Below are 17,551 nucleotides of genomic sequence, written 5' to 3'. Positions count from 1 at the left end.
ACAAAACCCCCCTAGTCACTACCGGCCCTGTCTACTCCCAAGATGTGAGCTTCGCTGGTTAGGCCAGCATTTATTGGCCATCCCCAGTTGCCCTTGAGAAGGTGGTGGTGAGCTGCCTTCTTGAACCGCTGCAGCCCATGTGGTGTGGGTACACCCACAGTGCTGTTACGGAGAGAGTTTCAGGATTGTGACCCAGCGACAGTGGAGGAACAATGATTTGTCCAAGTCAGGATGGTGACTGACTTGGAGGGGAACCTCCAATTGGCGGGGTTTGCAGGTATCTGCTGCCTTTCTCCTTGTGGATGGTTGTGGGTTTGGCAGATGCTGTCGTAACCCTCCCCTCCCTAATATCAAAAAACAAAGAACAATACAGCACAGGAACAGGCCCTTCGGCCCTCCAAGCCTGTACCGGCCATGATACCAATCTTGGCCAAAACCCTCAGCACTACCTTGTGCCGTATCCCTCTATACCTATCCTATCCATGTGTTTGTCAAGATGCCTTTTGAACACCGTTAATGTATCTGCTTCTATAACCTCCCCTGGCAACGCGTTCCAGGCACTCACCACCCTCTGTTTAAAAAATCTGCCTCGCACATCTCTAAACCTTGCTCCATGGACATTAAACCTATGCCCCCTGGTGACTGACCTCTCCACCCTGGGAATGAGTGCCTGCCCATTCACTCTATCCAGGCCCCTCATGCCCTAAATGATCAGCCCCTTTTCCTGAGGCACTGTGACATGTTGGACTCTTTGGCCTAACAGGGAGACATCTTCATAACAACTATCCTTTCAAGCATTTTCAGTAGTTGACCCCATTTCTATAATATCACCTCACATTTTTCAGAACACCAAAGACTATTAACCCAATTTTTTCATCTTTCCTCACAGGCCAATCCTCTCAGCACCCAAACCAATCTAGTCAATCTTGTTGCACGAAGGCAAGATCTCACCTGGTCCAAGTGGACCTTGTGTTGTTATAATGTTATGAAAGCACCAATCACGAATAATGGATTAGGTAAACCGATTGTAGGTTTGTTTATTAAGACCAGGCACCTGGGAACAGATATACACGGATAGAAAGCTGGAACGCATCAACAACAGAGCTGTGTGCGTCTGTGCGTCAAAAGCAAAACTGAGACTCGGTTACATGACACTTTCCTTAAAGTGGGCAGCAGCACAGTGGTACGGAGGGGGTGGCACAGTGGTTAGCACTGCTGCTTCACAGCGCCAGGGATTCAGGTTCAATGTCGACCTCGAGTGACTGTATGTGTGGAGTTTGCACATTCTCCCTGTGTCTGCGTGGGTTTCCTCTGGGTGCTGTGGTTCCTTCCACAGTCCAAAGTTAGGTGGGTTTGCTGGGATAAAGAGGGCCCATGGGCTTAGGTAGGGTGCTCTTACAGAGGGTTGGTGCAGACACCATGCCTCATGCACTGTAGGGATTTTATTGTTCGATGGTTTTATACAACATTCCCTTTTTTACAATACTTTCATCCCTTTGAAATTAGTATAACTATTAACAATACATGTTCATGTTTAGTTACCATTGCATAAGTGCATGGAACTGATGAAACTGAGTGTCTCAAAAGTGCAGCGATAATGTGCTGGTACACAATGTCTTGTGGTGCTAACGACTGAAATTTCTTTAATACTCAGAGATCTCTGGGCTTATCATTCTTGAATATCATTCCTGTTTAATTTGGGATCTTAACCTCACTACAATAGGGCTGTGCGGTGACTGAGCGGTGGATTTGTGGTGACTGCGCGGTGGCTGTGCAGTGTCTGCGTTCATTGTGCAGTGACTTGTGTGTTGACTGTAGTGTCTGCATTGACTCTGCGGTGTCAGGGGGGGGGGGTCTGTGCGGCACCTTTGCGGTGTCTGTGCAGTGACTGAGCAATCTGAGGTGACTGAGCGGTGACTGTGCCGTGTCTGTGGTGACTGAACACTCTGTAAGGTGTCTGTGCGGTGGCTGTACTGTGTCTGTGCGGTGACTGAGAAATCTGAGGTGTCTGAGGTGTCTGTGCTATGTCTGAGCAGTCTGTGAAGTGTCTGAGCGCTGACTGAGGTGTCTGTGCGGTGACTGTGAGGTGTCTGTGCGGTGACTGTGAGGTGTCTGTGCGGTGACTGAGGTGTCTGTGCTATGTCTGAGCAGTCTGTGAAGTGTCTGTGCGGTGACTGAGGTGTCTGTGCTATGTCTGAGCAGTCTGTGAAGTGTCTGTGCGCTGACTGTGAGGTGACTGAGGTGTCTGTGCTATGTCTGAGCAGTCTGTGAAGTGTCTGTGCGCTGACTGTGAGGTGACTGAGGTGTCTGTGCTATGTCTGAGCAGTCTGTGAAGTGTCTGTGCGGTGACTGAGGTGTCTGTGCTGTGACTGAGCAGTCTGTGAAGTGTCTGTGCGCTGACTGTGAGGTGAGTGTGCGGTGACTGAGCTGTCTCTGAGCACTCTAAGGTGTCTGTGAGGTCTCCGTGCGACGGCTGTACTGTGTCTGAGTGGCGTTTATGAGTGGTGACTGTGAGGTAATTGAGGTGTCTCTGTGGTGACTGCGAGCACTCTAAGGTGTCTGAGCGGCGGCTGAGCGGTGACTAAGGTGTCTGTGCGGTGACTGAGGTGTCTGAGCGGTGACTGAGGTGTCTGTGCGGCGACTGAGGTGTCTGTGCGGCGACTGAGGTGTCTGTGAGGTGACTGAGGTGTCTGTGCGGTGACTGAGGTGTCTGTGCGGCGACTGAGGTGTCTGTGCGGTGACTGAGGTGTCTGTGCGGTGACTGAGGTGTCTGTGCGGCGACTGAGGTGTCTGTGCGGCGACTGAGGTGTCTGTGCGGCGACTGAGGTGTCTGTGCGGCGACTGAGGTGTCTGTGCGGCGACTGAGGTGTCTGTGCGGCGACTGAGGTGTCTGTGCGGCGACTGAGGTGTCTGAGCGGTGACTGAGGTGTCTGTGCGGCGACTGAGGTGTCTGTGCGGCGACTGAGGTGTCTGAGCGGCGACTGAGGTGTCTGTGCGGCGACTGAGGTGTCTGTGCGGCGACTGAGGTGTCTGTGCGGTGACTGAGGTGTCTGTGCGGTGACTGAGGTGTCTGTGCGGTGACTGAGGTGTCTGTGCGGCGACTGAGGTGTCTGAGCGGCGACTGAGGTGTCTGTGCGGCGACTGAGGTGTCAGTGCGGCGACTGAGGTGTCAGTGCGGTGACTGAGGTGTCTGTGCGGCGACTGAGGTGTCTGAGCGGCGACTGAGGTGTCTGTGCGGCGACTGAGGTGTCTGTGCGGCGACTGAGGTGTCTGAGCGGTGACTGAGGTGTCTGTGCGGCGACTGAGGTGTCTGAGCGGTGACTGAGGTGTCTGAGCGGTGACTGAGGTGTCTGAGCGGCGACTGAGGTGTCTGTGCGGCGACTGAGGTGTCTGTGAGGTGACTGAGGTGTCTGTGCGGTGACTGAGGTGTCTGTGCGGCGACTGAGGTGTCTGTGCGGTGACTGAGGTGTCTGTGCGGTGACTGAGGTGTCTGTGCGGCGACTGAGGTGTCTGTGCGGTGACTGAGGTGTCTGAGCGGCGACTGAGGTGTCTGTGCGGCGACTGAGGTGTCTGAGCGGTGACTGAGGTGTCTGTGCGGTGACTGAGGTGTCTGTGCGGTGACTGAGGTGTCTGTGCGGTGACTGAGGTGTCTGTGCGGCTACTGAGGTGTCTGTGCGGCGACTGAGGTGTTTGAGCGGTGACTGAGGTGTCTGTGCGGCGACTGAGGTGTCTGTGCGGTGACTGAGGTGTCTGTGCGGTGACTGAGGTGTCTGTGCGGCGGCTGAGGTGTCTGAGCGGCGACTGAGGTGTCTGTGCGGCGACTGAGGTGTCTGTGCGGCGGCTGAGGTGTCTGTGCGGCGACTGAGGTGTCTGTGCGGCGACTGAGGTGTCTGTGCGGCGACTGAGGTGTCTGTGCGGCGGCTGAGGTGTCTGTGCGGTGACTGAGGTGTCTGTGCGGTGACTGAGGTGTCTGTGCGGTGACTAAGGTGTCTGTGCGGCGACTGAGGTGTCTGTGCGGCGACTGAGGTGTCTGTGCGGCGACTGAGGTGTCTGAGCGGCGACTGAGGTGTCTGTGCGGCGACTGAGGTGTCTGTGCGGCGACTGAGGTGTCTGTGCGGCGACTGAGGTGTCTGTGCGGTGACTGAGGTGTCTGTGCGGTGACTGAGGTGTCTGTGCGGCGACTGAGGTGTCTGAGCGGCGACTGAGGTGTCTGAGCGGCGACTGAGGTGTCTGTGCGGCGACTGAGGTGTCTGAGCGGCGACTGAGGTGTCTGTGCGGCGACTGAGGTGTCTGTGCGGTGACTGAGGTGTCTGTGCGGCGACTGAGGTGTCTGTGCGGTGACTGAGGTGTCTGTGCGGTGACTGAGGTGTCTGTGCGGTGACTGAGGTGTCTGTGCGGCGACTGAGGTGTCTGAGCGGTGACTGAGGTGTCTGAGCGGCTACTGAGGTGTTTGAGCGGTGACTGAGGTGTCTGTGCGGCTACTGAGGTGTTTGAGCGGTGACTGAGGTGTCTGAGCGGTGACTGAGGTGTCTGTGCGGTGACTGAGGTGTCTGTGCGGCGACTGAGGTGTCTGTGCGGCGACTGAGGTGTCTGTGCGGCGACTGAGGTGTCTGTGCGGTGACTGAGGTGTCTGTGCGGCGACTGAGGTGTCTGAGCGGCGACTGAGGTGTCTGTGCGGCTACTGAGGTGTCTGTGCGGCTACTGAGGTGTTTGAGCGGTGACTGAGGTGTCTGAGCGGTGACTGTGTGGCGACTGAGGTGTCTGAGCGGCGACTGAGGTGTCTGTGCGGCGACTGAGGTGTCTGTGCGGCGACTGAGGTGTCTGTGCGGCGACTGAGGTGTCTGTGCGGCGACTGAGGTGTCTGTGCGGTGACTGAGGTGTCTGTGCGGCGACTGAGGTGTCTGAGCGGTGACTGAGGTGTCTGTGCGGCGGCTGAGGTGTCTGAGCGGCGACTGAGGTGTCTGTGCGGCGACTGAGGTGTCTGTGCGGTGACTGAGGTGTCTGTGCGGTGACTGAGGTGTCTGTGCGGCGACTGAGGTGTCTGTGCGGCTACTGAGGTGTTTGAGCGGTGACTGAGGTGTCTGTGCGGCGACTGAGGTGTCTGTGCGGTGACTGAGGTGTCTGTGCGGCGACTGAGGTGTCTGTGCGGCTACTGAGGTGTTTGAGCGGTGACTGAGGTGTTTGAGCGGTGACTGAGGTGTCTGAGCGGTGACTGAGGTGTCTGAGCGGTGACTAAGGTGTCTGTGCGGTGACTGAGGTGTCTGAGCGGTGACTGAGGTGTCTGTGCGGTGACTAAGGTGTCTGTGCGGCGACTGAGGTGTCTGAGCGGCGACTGAGGTGTCTGTGCGGCGACTGAGGTGTCTGTGCGGCGACTGAGGTGTCTGTGCGGCGACTGAGGTGTCTGTGCGGTGACTGAGGTGTCTGTGCGGCGACTGAGGTGTCTGTGCGGCGACTGAGGTGTCTGTGCGGCGACTGAGGTGTCTGAGCGGCGGCTGAGGTGTCTGTGCGGCGACTGAGGTGTCTGTGCGGCGACTGAGGTGTCTGAGCGGCGACTGAGGTGTCTGTGCGGCGACTGAGGTGTCTGTGCGGCGACTGAGGTGTCTGAGCGGCTACTGAGGTGTCTTTTTGGGTTGTGATTGTGTGACCCACGCAGACACGGGGAGAATGTGCATACTCCACATGGACAGTGGTCCGGGGTGGGGGTCGAACCCAGGTTCCCGGTGCCAAGAGGCAACAGTGCTAACCACTGCGCCGCCGTGCTGTCCCTATTGCTGGTAAATATAGCTTGCTTGTCTGGTTCAGACACACCTGAATCAAAAACCCATAGCTCTGTACGCTGCTTAAACATTTTGAATTCATATAGTAGTTCTTAAGAGTTGTACAGCACAGAAAAGGCCTTTTGGCCTATCGCTTCGCTGCAGGTAACCTAACTATTCTAATCCCATTTTCTAGCACTTGGCCCATGGCCTTGGCATCGCAAGTGCACATCTAAATACTTCTTAAATGTTATGAGGGTCTTTGCCTCCAGCACATTTCCAGGGAGTGAGTTCTAGACTCGTTCTACCCTCTGGGCAAAGTTTTTTTTCCCCCCTCACATTTCCCCTCAAACTCTTGCCCCCTTGCTTAAATCTATGCCTCCGGTCATTGACTATGGGGAAAAGGTTATTCCTGTCTACTCTACCTGTGCCCCTCATAATTTTAAACATCTCAATCATGTCCCCTTTCAGTCTCCTCTGCTCCAAGGACAAAAATCCATAGAACCGAAGAATCATAGAAAGGTTACAGGAGAGAAGGAGGCCATTGAATCCATCCTGTCCATGCCAGCCCGAGGACGCCCTGGTGCCCTTTCTAATCCGACTTTCCTGCATCGGTCCACAGTGCTGTATCTTACAGGTGCAAGGTGCAGATCCAGGTACTTTTTAAAAAGAGTTTAGGGTCTCTGCCTCCACCACTCCAACTCGGGCAGCAAATTCCAGACTCCCATTGTCCCATTGATTATTCTAAAAAACTGAGAAAACGGGCAGCAGGGTAGCATGGTGGTTAGCATAAATGCTTCACAGCTCCAGGGTCCCAGGTTCGATTCCCGGCTGGGTCACTGTCTGTGTGGAGTCTGCACGTCCTCCCCGTGTGTGCGTGGGTTTCCTCCGGGTGCTCCGGTTTCCTCCCACAGTCCAAAGATGTGCGGGTTAGGTGGATTGGCCATGCTAAATTGCCCGTAGTGTCCTAATAAAAGTAAGGTTAAGGGGGGGGTTGTTGGGTTACGGGTATAGGGTGGATACGTGGGTTTGAGTAGGGTGATCATGGCTCGGCACAACATTGAGGGCCGAAGGGCCTGTTCTGTGCTGTACTGTTCTATGTTCTATGTTGTGTGTTAAATTCCATTTTGCCAATTTACCGGCCATTCCACCAATCTATATCATTTTGGAGATTATAGCTATCCTCCGCACTGTCCACCACTCAGCCAATCTTTGTGCCATCTGCAAATTTCCCAATTATTTTCCCCACATTCACTTCCAAATCCTTAATATATAACACAAACAGAAAGGGTCCCAACACCACTTGAAATAGCTTTCCAATTGCAAGGGCAGCCATCGACCATTATCCTTGTTTTCCTGTTACTAAGCCATCTTTTTATCCAGTTTGCTACATTGCCCTATATCCCATGGGCTTTCACGTCCTTGATCAATCTCCCATGTGATACTTTGTCAATTGCCTTGCTAAAATCCATGGACCCAACACTCACTGCACTACCTTCATCAACCCTTCTTGTCACTTCCTCAAATAATTCAATCAACTTTGTGAGGCAAGACTTTACTTTAACAAATGCATGCTGATTATCCCTGACTAGTCCATGCCTTTCTCTGTGACAGTTAATCCTAGCTCTCAGGATTGATTCTAATTTCCCAATACTGCGTAAGACTAACTGGCCAATAAATGGGAATATACTAAGAGGGGTTGAAGAAGTAAGAGATCTTGCTGTACAAGTACACAGACCACTAAAGGCAGCAGTTCAAATGGACAAAGTTGTTAAGAAAGCATATGGAATGCTCTCTCCTTCATTGGCAGAAGTATAGAATATAATGTAAGGATATAATGTTAGAATTGTATAAAAGGGGGCAGCATGGTGCAGTGGGTTAGCCCTGCAGCCTCACGGCGCCGAGGTCCCAGGTTCGATCCCGGCTCTGGGTAACTGTCCGTGCAGAGTTTGCACATTCTCCCCGTGTTTGCGTGGGTTTCGCCCCCACAATCCAAAGATGTGCAGGCGAGGTGGATTGACCACACTAAATTGCCCTTTAATTGGAAAAAATGAATTGGGTACTCTAAATTTATTTTTAAAAAATAAAAAAAAAATAAATGTATAAAGCACCAGTAAGGCCACAACTGGAATATTGTTTGGCATTTCCTTTGATCCCTGTTTAAACAGTGGAACCATGTTTGCATTTCTCCAGTACCTCCCCTGTATCTAGTGAGGATTGTAAAATTATCCTCATAACATCTGCTATCTCCTCCCTGACCTCCTTCAGTAACCTCGGAAACAATCCATCTGGCCCTGGCAACTTATCAACTTTCTAGGATTTCAACCATTCGACTACTTCCTCACACTTCATGATTATGCAATCCAGTGTTCATCCTGGACTACTATATCTGAATCATTCACTTCTTTTGTAAACACAGAGACAAAGTATTAATTTACAACCCTTCCCACTTCCAAGTCTATCCAATCTCTCTTCATAACGAACACACTCCGGCCCAGGCAACATCCTGGTAAATCTTCTGTGCACCCTTTCCAGTGTTATCAAATCTGTCCTATAGTGTGGATTCCAGAACACAATACTCTAGCTGTGGTCTAGCCAATGTTTTATACAGTTCTACCATAACCTCCCTGCTCTTAAACTCTTTGTCTTGGCTAATAAAGGCAAGTATACCATATGCCTTCTTATTTTTTTAAAAATGTATTATATTCTAAACGTTAATAAAAGGTTACAAAGGGCAGCACGGTGGCATAGTGGTTAGCACTGCTGTCTCACGGTGCCGAGGTCCCAGGTTTGATCCCAGCTCTGGGTCACTGTCCGTCTGGAGTTTGCACATTCTCCCCCGTGTTTGCGTGGGTTTCACCCCCACAACCCAAAAGATGTGCAGGATAGGTAGATTGGCCACGCTAAATTGCCCCTTAATTGAAAAAAAATATGAATTGAATATTCTAAATTTATTTTTAAAATTCTAAAAAATTAAATAAAAGGTTACAAAACATAAACAATTTGGGGAACAAACTCCCCAACGCACAACTATACATTTTGTGCAAATTTTTCCCTTTTTATTGCCACCAATAGGTCCCACTCAACCTCCACCCCCACTATCCTTGTTAGCCCCGCAAAAACTCCCGCCCCGAATCTCTCCAACTTTTCGCAGCCCTAGAACATATATGCATGGTTCGCTGGTCCCCGCCAGCGAACTTCTTACACTCGTCTGTCAACTTATGAACTTTCTGGAGCGAATGTGCGCACAAAGTCACTTACCATGTCATTGGTCCCCACACTCGCCATCGGTGCCATGTATAATAGGCCATAAACCCGAGCTTTCAAACAGGTACCACCACCCCACCCGGTTGAATACCTTCTCCACGTTCATGGACAGCATTACCTCCAGCACCTCAGCTCTCGACAAGGTCATGATCACTTTAAACAGCCTCCTTATATCACTAGAAAGCTGCCCGTTTGGTCCGCAGCAACCACCCCAGGAGACAACCATCCATCCTTCCCGCCACCAACAAGGGCCTATACAACCCACATTCCAACAGGTCCTTCCTCTTTTTTGGTATTAACGTGATCGCTGCATGTGTCATCGTCTCCAGCAGCTTCCCCTTCTCCAACACCTGAAATCATAGAATTTATAGTGCAGAAGGAGGCCATTCGGCCCAGCGAGTCTGCACCGGCTCTTGGAAAGAACTTCCGACCGAAGTCCACACTTCCACCCCATCCCCATAACTCAGTAACCCGACCTACCCTTTTGGACACAGAGGCAATTTAGCATGGCCAATCCAATCCATCTAACCTGCACATCTTTGGACTGTGGAAGGAAATTGGAGCACTCAGAGGAAACTCACACAGACACGGAAAGTGTAAACTCCACACAGGCTGTCACCCGAGGCCGGAATTGAATCAGGGATCTGGAGCTTTGCGGCAGCAGTGCTAACCACTGTATCACAGTGCTGCCTTAAATGCCCCCAAGAGATGTGGTGCCACGTTGTGAACTCCTTGTAGAATTTTGCCGGGTAGCCACGGACCCCAGGGCTTCCCCTGACTTCCATCCCTCTTATCCCCTTCGTTCCCTGGGGGGGGGGGGGCAGAATAACTGGGCACCGTGCACTGTGTGTGTGTGTGTGGGGGGGGGGGCAGTGTAACTCGGCTCAGTGTCCTGTGTCTGTGTGTGTGTGTGGGGGGTGGGGAGGGGGCAGGGTAACTCGGCTCAGTGCCCTGTGTGCGCGTGGGGGGGTGGGGGAGAGGGCAGTGTAACTCGGCTCAGTCTCCTGTGTGTGTGTGTGTGGGGGGGGGGGCAGTGTAACTCGGCTCAGTGTCCTGTGTCTGTGTGTGTGTGTGGGGGGTGGGGAGGGGGCAGTGTAACTCGGCTCAGTGCCCTGTGTGCGCGTGGGGGGTGGGGAGAGGGCAGTGTAACTCGGCTCAGTCTCCTGTGTGTGTGTGTGTGTGGGGGGGTGGGGAGGGAGTAGTGTAACTCGGCTCAGTGTCCTGTGTGTGTGTGTGTGGGGGGGGGGGGGGGCAGTATAACTCGGCTCAATGTCCTGTGTGTGTGTGGGGGGAGGGGGCAGTGTAACTCGGCTCAATGTCCTGTGTGTGTGTGTGTGTGTGTGGGGGGTGGGGAGGGGGCAGTGTAACTCGGCTCAATGTCCTGTGTGTGTGTGTGTGTGTGTGGGGGGTGGGGAGGGGGCAGTGTAACTCGGCTCAGTCTCCTGTGTGTGTGTGTGTGTGTGTGTGTGTGGGGGGGGGAGGGGGCAGTATAACTCGGCTCAATGTCCTGTGTGTGTGTGTGGGGGGAGGGGGCAGTGTAACTCGGCTCAATGTCCTGTGTGTGTGTGTGTGTGTGGGGGGTGGGGAGGGGGCAGTGTAACTCGGCTCAGTGTCCTGTGTCTGTGTGAGGGGTGGGGAGGGGGCAGTGTAACTCGGCTCAGTGTCCTGTGTGTGTGTGTGTGTGGGGGGGTGGGGAGGGAGTAGTGTAACTCGGCTCAGTGTCCTGTGTGTGTGGGGGGGTGGGGAGGGAGTAGTGTAACACGGCTCAGTGTCCTGTGTGTGTGGGGGGGTGGGGAGGGAGTAGTGTAACACGGCTCAGTGTCCTGTGTCTGGGTGGGGGGTGGGGAGGGAGTAGTGTAACACGGCTCAGTGTCCTGTGTGTGTGGGGGGGTGGGGAGGGAGTAGTGTAACTCGGCTCAGTGTCCTGTGTGTGTGGGGGGGGTGGGGAGGGAGTAGTGTAACTCGGCTCAGTGTCCTGTGTCTGGGTGGGGGGTGGGGAGGGAGTAGTGTAACTCGGCTCAGTGTCCTGTGTCTGTGTGTGTGTGTGTGGGGGGGGGGGGGGGGGGGGGGGGGGGGGGCAGTGTAACTCGGCTCAGTGTCCTGTGTCTGTGGGGTGGCCAGTGTAACTCGGCTTAGTGTCCTGTGTCTGTGTGGGGAGGGAGTAGTGTAACTCGGCTCAGTGTCCTGTGTGTGTGGGGGGTGGGGAGGGAGTAGTGTAACTCGGCTCAGTGTCCTGTGTCTGTGTGTGTGTGTGTGTGTGTGGGGGGGGGGGGGGGGGGGGGGGGGGGAGAAGGGGGCAGTGTAACTCGGCTCAGTGTCCTGTGTCTGGGTGGGGGGTGGGGAGGGAGTAGTGTAACTCGGCTCAGTGTCCTGGGGGGGGGGGGGGGGGGTGGGGAGGGGGCAGTGTAACTCGGCTCAGTGTCCTGTGTCTGGGTGGGGGGTGGGGAGGGAGTAGTGTAACTCGGCTCAGTGTCCTGTGTCTGGGTGGGGGGTGGGGAGGGAGTAGTGTAACTCGGCTCAGTGTCCTGTGTGTGTGGGGGGGTGGGGAGGGAGTAGTGTAACTCGGCTCAGTGTCCTGTGTCTGTGTGGGGGGTGGGGAGGGAGTAGTGTAACTCGGCTCAGTGACCTGTGTCTGTGGGGTGGGCAGTGTAACTCGGCTTAGTGTCCTGTGTCTGTGTGGGGGGTGGGGAGGGAGTAGTGTAACTCGGCTCAGTGTCCTGTGTCTGTGTCTGTGTGGGGGGGGGGGGGGGAGAGAGAGGGGGCAGTGTAACTCGGGTCAGTGTCCTGTGTCTGTGTGGGGGGGGGGGGGGGGGGGGGGGAAGAGAGAGAGGGGGCAGTGTAACTCGGGTCAGTGTCCTGTGTCTGTGTGGGGGGGGGGGGGGGGGGGGGGGGGGAAGAGAGAGAGGGGGCAGTGTAACTCGGGTCAGTGTCCTGTGTCTGTGTGTGTGGGGAGGGAGTAGTGTAACACGGCTCAGTGTCCTGTGTGTGTGTGTGTGTGTGTGTGTGTGTGGGGAGGGAGTAGTGTAACTCGGCTCAGTGTCCTATGTTGGGATGGTGGCAGTACAAATGTTGTTGGATGTGGATTGCTTTTGAAAGTGGTGGTTGAATATCGTGCGGCTCATTTGACAGAACTCACTATGCTGTGGGATGGCAGCAGAGACTTACAGGATCTGGGCTATCTCAGGGTGTGGGATCCAGGAAGTTTCTTTCTGGAATTAAGTGTTTTTTTGTGTTATATTTGCAGCTTTTGAACAAGAATGCGGAATTGGAACATTTTCCATCTCCAGGTAGCGGCGTACTCCCACGCAGCGCTTTCTGGCACCACATAACAAGCTCACAGCACAGCGCAGAAATGGAGCAAAGCAACCGTAAGAGGGAACATTGTACCCAGAGCCATGTTCACACTTTCATTGTACACTCAGGAGGGGGCCTGCTGATTTAATTATGGCCTCAAGCCCACTTTCCTGTCTGCTTCCCATAATTAACTTCCTTGCAAGATGAGGGACAATAGCTTAGTGTCTACACAGTGTTTACATAGTATTTACCTGGTATGCAAATCATGAATGCTTCATAAATAGAGGCATGAAGTACAAAAACAGGGAAGTTGTGCTGAAACTTTATAAAACTCTGGTTAGGACCCAACTGTTGTTTTGTATCCAGTTCTGGTCATCACACTTCAGCAAGGATGAGGGTCCTCGAGAGGGTGCCAGAATATTTGCCAGAATGGGTCCAGGGAGTGGGAAAATTTTAGTTACAAGATTAGGTTGGCGAAGCTGGAGATGTTCACCTTGGAATGAAGGAGATTGAGTTGAGATTTGATAGAGGATTATGGCAGGTTTAGCAGACAAGGACATGCTGTTCCCACTGGCAGATAGTTAAGGACTAGGAGACAGATTTAAGGTTTTGGGAAGAGGTACAAGTGGGATGTGAGGAAGGAGGTTTTGACACAGCGATTGGTAATGAGCTAGAACTCACTGCCCACGAGAGTGCAGGAAGCAGAGACGTTGAATCATTTCAAAAAGAAATTGAACAGGCTCTTGAAGAAATAAACGCGCTGGGCCATTGATCAAGCGGGGGAATGGGACTGATTGGTTTGTTCTACAGAGCCAGTATTGATTCAACTGGTCAAATGGCTTCCTCCTGTGATTCTTCAATCAGTTCTGTACCTGTCCTGTGAATGTTTGATAGGGACAGTGTAGAGGTAGCTTTATTCTGTACCTGCGCTAGGAGTATTTGATGGGGATAGTGCAGACGGAGCTTTACTCTGTATCTAACCCGTGCTGTACCCGTCATAGAATTTACAGTGCTGAAGGCCATTCGACCCATCAAGTCTGCACCAACTCTTGGAAAGAGCACCCTACTTAAGCCCACATCTCCACCCTATCCCCATAACCCCACCCAACCTAAGGGCAATTTAGCATAGCCAATCCACCTAACCTGCACATCTTTGGACCGTGAGAGGGAACTGGAGCACCCGGAGGAAACCCACGCAGACACGGGGAGAACGTGCAGACTCTACACAGTGACCCAGCGGGGAATCGAACCTGGGACCCTGGAGCTTTGAAGCAACTGTGCTAACCATTGTGCTACCATGCTGTGCTGGGAGTGTTTGATAGGGACAGTGTAGAGGGAGGTTTACTCAGTATCTAACCCAGTGCTAGGAGTGTTTGATGACAGAGGGGAGAGAGGTCTCGAGATGGCAAAGCAGTGGAAGATAATTGGCAAGATTATCTGTGGAGACATGAAAAGGATTTGTTTTCAGTGAGTTACAATAATCTGCGGCAAATTCAATAGCACCATTCGAAAAGGTATTGGGTAAATAATTGGAAAGGACAGTTTTTCAGAGCAGGGGAGTGGGACTAATCGGTTTCCTCTTTCACAGGAGCAAGGCCAATGCTCTCAGGTTCTATACACTGGAATGATTCAGGGAGAGTTGTGTAGATGGTATGAGATGGAGGAGAGTTGAAGTACATTCTGATTGCAGAATAATACGGTGCAGAAGACATCTTTAAGCCCATCAAGTCTGCACCTACTCCCACTTGGCCCACAACCTTGAATGCTATGTACCAAGTGCTCATCCAGGTACTTTTTTTAAAGGATGTGCGGCAACCTGCCTCTACCACCTCCCAGGCAGTGCATTCCAGACCGTCACCATCCTCTGGGTTAAAAGGTTTTTCCTTAAATCCCCTAAATCTCCTGCCCCTGACCGTGAACTTGTAACTGACCCCTCAGCTAAGGGTCCTTATCCAGCCTGTCCATGCCCCTGATAATCTTGTACACCTCAATCAGGTCACCCCTCAGTCTTCTCTGCTCCAGAGAAAACAACCCAAGCCTATCCAGCCTCTCTTCATAACTAAAATCCATCCCAGGCAACATCCTGGTGAAACGCCTCTGCACCCGCTCCAGTGCAATCACAGTACTCCAGCTGTGGCCTCACCAAAGTTTTATACAACTCCAACATGTCCTCTTTGCTTTTGTAATAATCTATGCCTCGATTGATAATGGCAAGTGTCCCGTGTGTCTTTTTCACCACTCTAATGATGCAGTATAATATTTAGTTTCAATAATGAGGATTGAGATTTTTACGATTTCCAACAGAAAATAACTTATCTTTGTTTTCCAGCAGAATTGTATTGTGCGGGACATGCAGCAGAGGACACAGCCTGCTTCCCTGGACAAGGAAGTCCTTTAACCAGTGACTGCAGACTTTCTCCACACTTCTCTGCTCAATGAGTGCCTGCCTCTAGAGATAGCTGGGCCATATCTACAGAAATGACCAATAGGACATTGGGACAAAGCACTTTAACTCTCTCACTATTATGCACCCAACTAGGAGCAAGACATGGAACCACTGCCCAAAGCAGCAGGCAACACTGGGAGAGGACAGGGACTGGATGAAACATTCTCAAACCCTTCAGGAGGTATTGAAGAAAGCTCTGGACAAAAGCTCACTTCACTTTAACGGGATATATGGAAACCAAGAGCAATCGAGGACATGGCAGCAGGAGCGGGTCTGAAAGGGCCTCCATTTGCACATTCACTCAGGAGAATTAATGCTGCTTTGTTTCCAGCATGCACAATGTCCAGCTACTTTGCTGAAGAGAACTTTTATTCTTGGCGTCTGTACACAGGGCAGACTGACACAAGGACTCCTTCCGTATGAAGATTGTGAACCTTCTTCCAATGCTGCAATCCAATCAAAGTCAGTTTATAATAGTTACTAATATCACAATCAGAAGGGCTTTTTGAGCTTTTATTGAATCACAGGTTCTTTGAAGCTTTAGGTATCCTCTAGACAATCTGAAATGAAACAATTGCTGACCCTTTCCTCTTCACTCGCTGACCACTGCAGCCAATGTCCGAGATGGATATAGGTGGGTTGAGAGGTCCAGTTGCTGTTTTAATCCCGTGTTTCTTAAGTGTTCCTCAGAAATCCTGGCTGGCCAAAGCTAATGGAGCTGTTTACAAGTAGGTCTGGTGAGTTCATGGATTCTCACAACACTTACTCCCAAGCAACAGTGATCAATCCCTGTAACCAGGGCCAGGACACATCAGACAGACTCAAACTGAAACAACCTCTTGCAGTAGCAGTTTAACTGCACCTGCTCACTCCCATTACACAGGGTGCAGCTCAATACTTGACCAAGGACTGCACTCATTGGCTTGTTCAGGGGCGGAGTGCCGGATGGGTTTTAGAGGGCAGTCTGTGCATGGGGTCTCCGCTCTCTCCCAACAGCCTGCTTCCAATGCCTGTTACAAACCAATCGTATCACCAAACAGCAAAGAATTCATACATTACCTCATCCCTCCCCACACTAAAATTAAAAATAGTCTGGAGTGAAGGGGAGGATAGATTAGACAGTTAGAAGGTGTTCTGCAGTTTCTGCCTTGTCTGGAGTGCAGCAAGGTGGAACACAGATGCTCTGTGAAATGTACAGGCCAATTACTGATTGAAAAGCCAAGTTCCTAGGATCTCCTTCCCCAGTTCACCAGCCTAGTTCTCCCAGCAGCTTCTAGAATGACCCACTGCACCTCTGTCAACGTTGTGTCCCAGCCAAGCTGTTCCAACTCACCTGGAGCACACCACCCCTCTACGGGGCTCACCCCGACACCCCCTCCCCCCGCTGGGCTCCACGACTCCGCAACAGAATCCCATCCAAGTGGAGCTGTAGGAACACAGTCCTCGAACTTTGAACTATTGGGAAGACTGTGTGGCAATTGCAGCCACAGGCAGCAGTGTTAGACAGCGGCATGGAAGGGGTGTGACCATTGTGTTAGCCCTTAGATAAGCAGCTAGGAGGGGAACTGATAGGTCAGTGCGCAGACTGCTCCCCCTCTCTCCAGTGACCCTCTGCTGTAGTCTCACTGGGTTAGTCATCAATCACATTTTAAACAGGCAGTTCAAAAGAAGATCAGAACTGAACTGTTCACTGAGGCAATGATATAAACAATAAGGTACTGTTACTGTCAGCTCCTGCACTCTAAACAGGCAGCATGAACCCTCACAAACATTTCAATTCCGATATCCCCCCCCTATAGTGAGACAGACAAAACAATGGAGCCCTCTCCCACACACCAGGACTCTTCCTGCCATCTTTCTATACATGTGAATGCTGCATCATCATGCTGATTATAACTTTCCCTGTTTCCGGGTCCAGGGATGCGGGCAGGAGAAGCAGCAAGCACAAGAAAAACAAAGATACCTCAGACAGACAGTACGAGAGCAGTGTTCAGGACTATTTACACAGCCATGTCACATTCACTAAAGTGTGAATATTGATCAATCTCTGTGGTCTGTGCAGGTTCAGCTGTCCAGGAACAGGCAACAGCCCACATTGTACCTGAGAATGTGTCCCATCTCCATCTGATCCTGAGCTACAGTGCGTGTCTCAGCCTCCAATTTATTAGAAGCATGAACAGGTCGACATTATTACCGTCCTCATTGTCTACCCGCATGTGACGAGAATTAGCAGCCCAGTTTATAACAGTGAGGCAGCCAATCAACAGCTTTTCAATAAAGTAAAAAAAAATCTGTTTTATTTTGCATTTATTAATATGACTACCCACAAAAAACATTAACCCCCAGGTTTAACTCGCATTCCCCAATACAGTAATCCCCACTTTAACCCCAATTCCACAATACAGTAATCCCCACTTTAACCCCCATTCCCCAATACAGTAATCCCCACTTTAACCCCCATTCCCCAATACAGTAATCCCCACTTTAACCCCCATTCCCCAATACAGTAATCCCACTTTAACCCCCATTCCCCAATACAGTAATCCCCACTTTAACCCCCATTCCCAAGACAGCAATCCCCACTTTAAACCCCATTCCCCAATACAGTAATCCCCACCTTAACCCCAATCCCCCAATACAGCAATCCCACTTTAACCCCCATTCCCCAATACAGCAATCACCACTTTAACCCATTCCCAAATACAGTAATCGCCACTTCCAATACAGTAATCCCCACTTTAACCCCCATCCCCAATACAGTAATCCCACTTTAACCCCCATTCCCCAA

At 51.8% G+C, this 17,551-nt stretch overlaps 1 protein-coding gene across 1 annotated transcript in view; it reads left to right on the top strand.

Annotated features, from left to right (window-relative positions):
- LOC119970910 (docking protein 4-like) overlaps nucleotides 1-17,058 on the top strand; it is a 53,565-nt gene extending 36,507 nt beyond the window's left edge. The window contains exons 5-6 of the mRNA XM_038806020.1: nucleotides 12,268-12,391; nucleotides 14,647-17,058. Coding sequence (XP_038661948.1) covers nucleotides 12,268-12,391; nucleotides 14,647-14,756 — 234 coding nt within the window. The 3' untranslated portion in view covers nucleotides 14,757-17,058. The remainder of the gene's footprint in view (nucleotides 1-12,267; nucleotides 12,392-14,646) is intronic.
- Nucleotides 17,059-17,551: the final 493 nt, after the last annotated feature.

This window comes from Scyliorhinus canicula, chromosome 9 (genome assembly GCF_902713615.1).
Source record: "Scyliorhinus canicula chromosome 9, sScyCan1.1, whole genome shotgun sequence".
In the NCBI taxonomy this organism is placed as follows: Eukaryota; Metazoa; Chordata; class Chondrichthyes; order Carcharhiniformes; family Scyliorhinidae; genus Scyliorhinus; species Scyliorhinus canicula.
The sequence above is the reverse complement of the archived record's forward strand: the minus strand, read 5'-3'. Positions and strand labels throughout refer to the sequence as shown.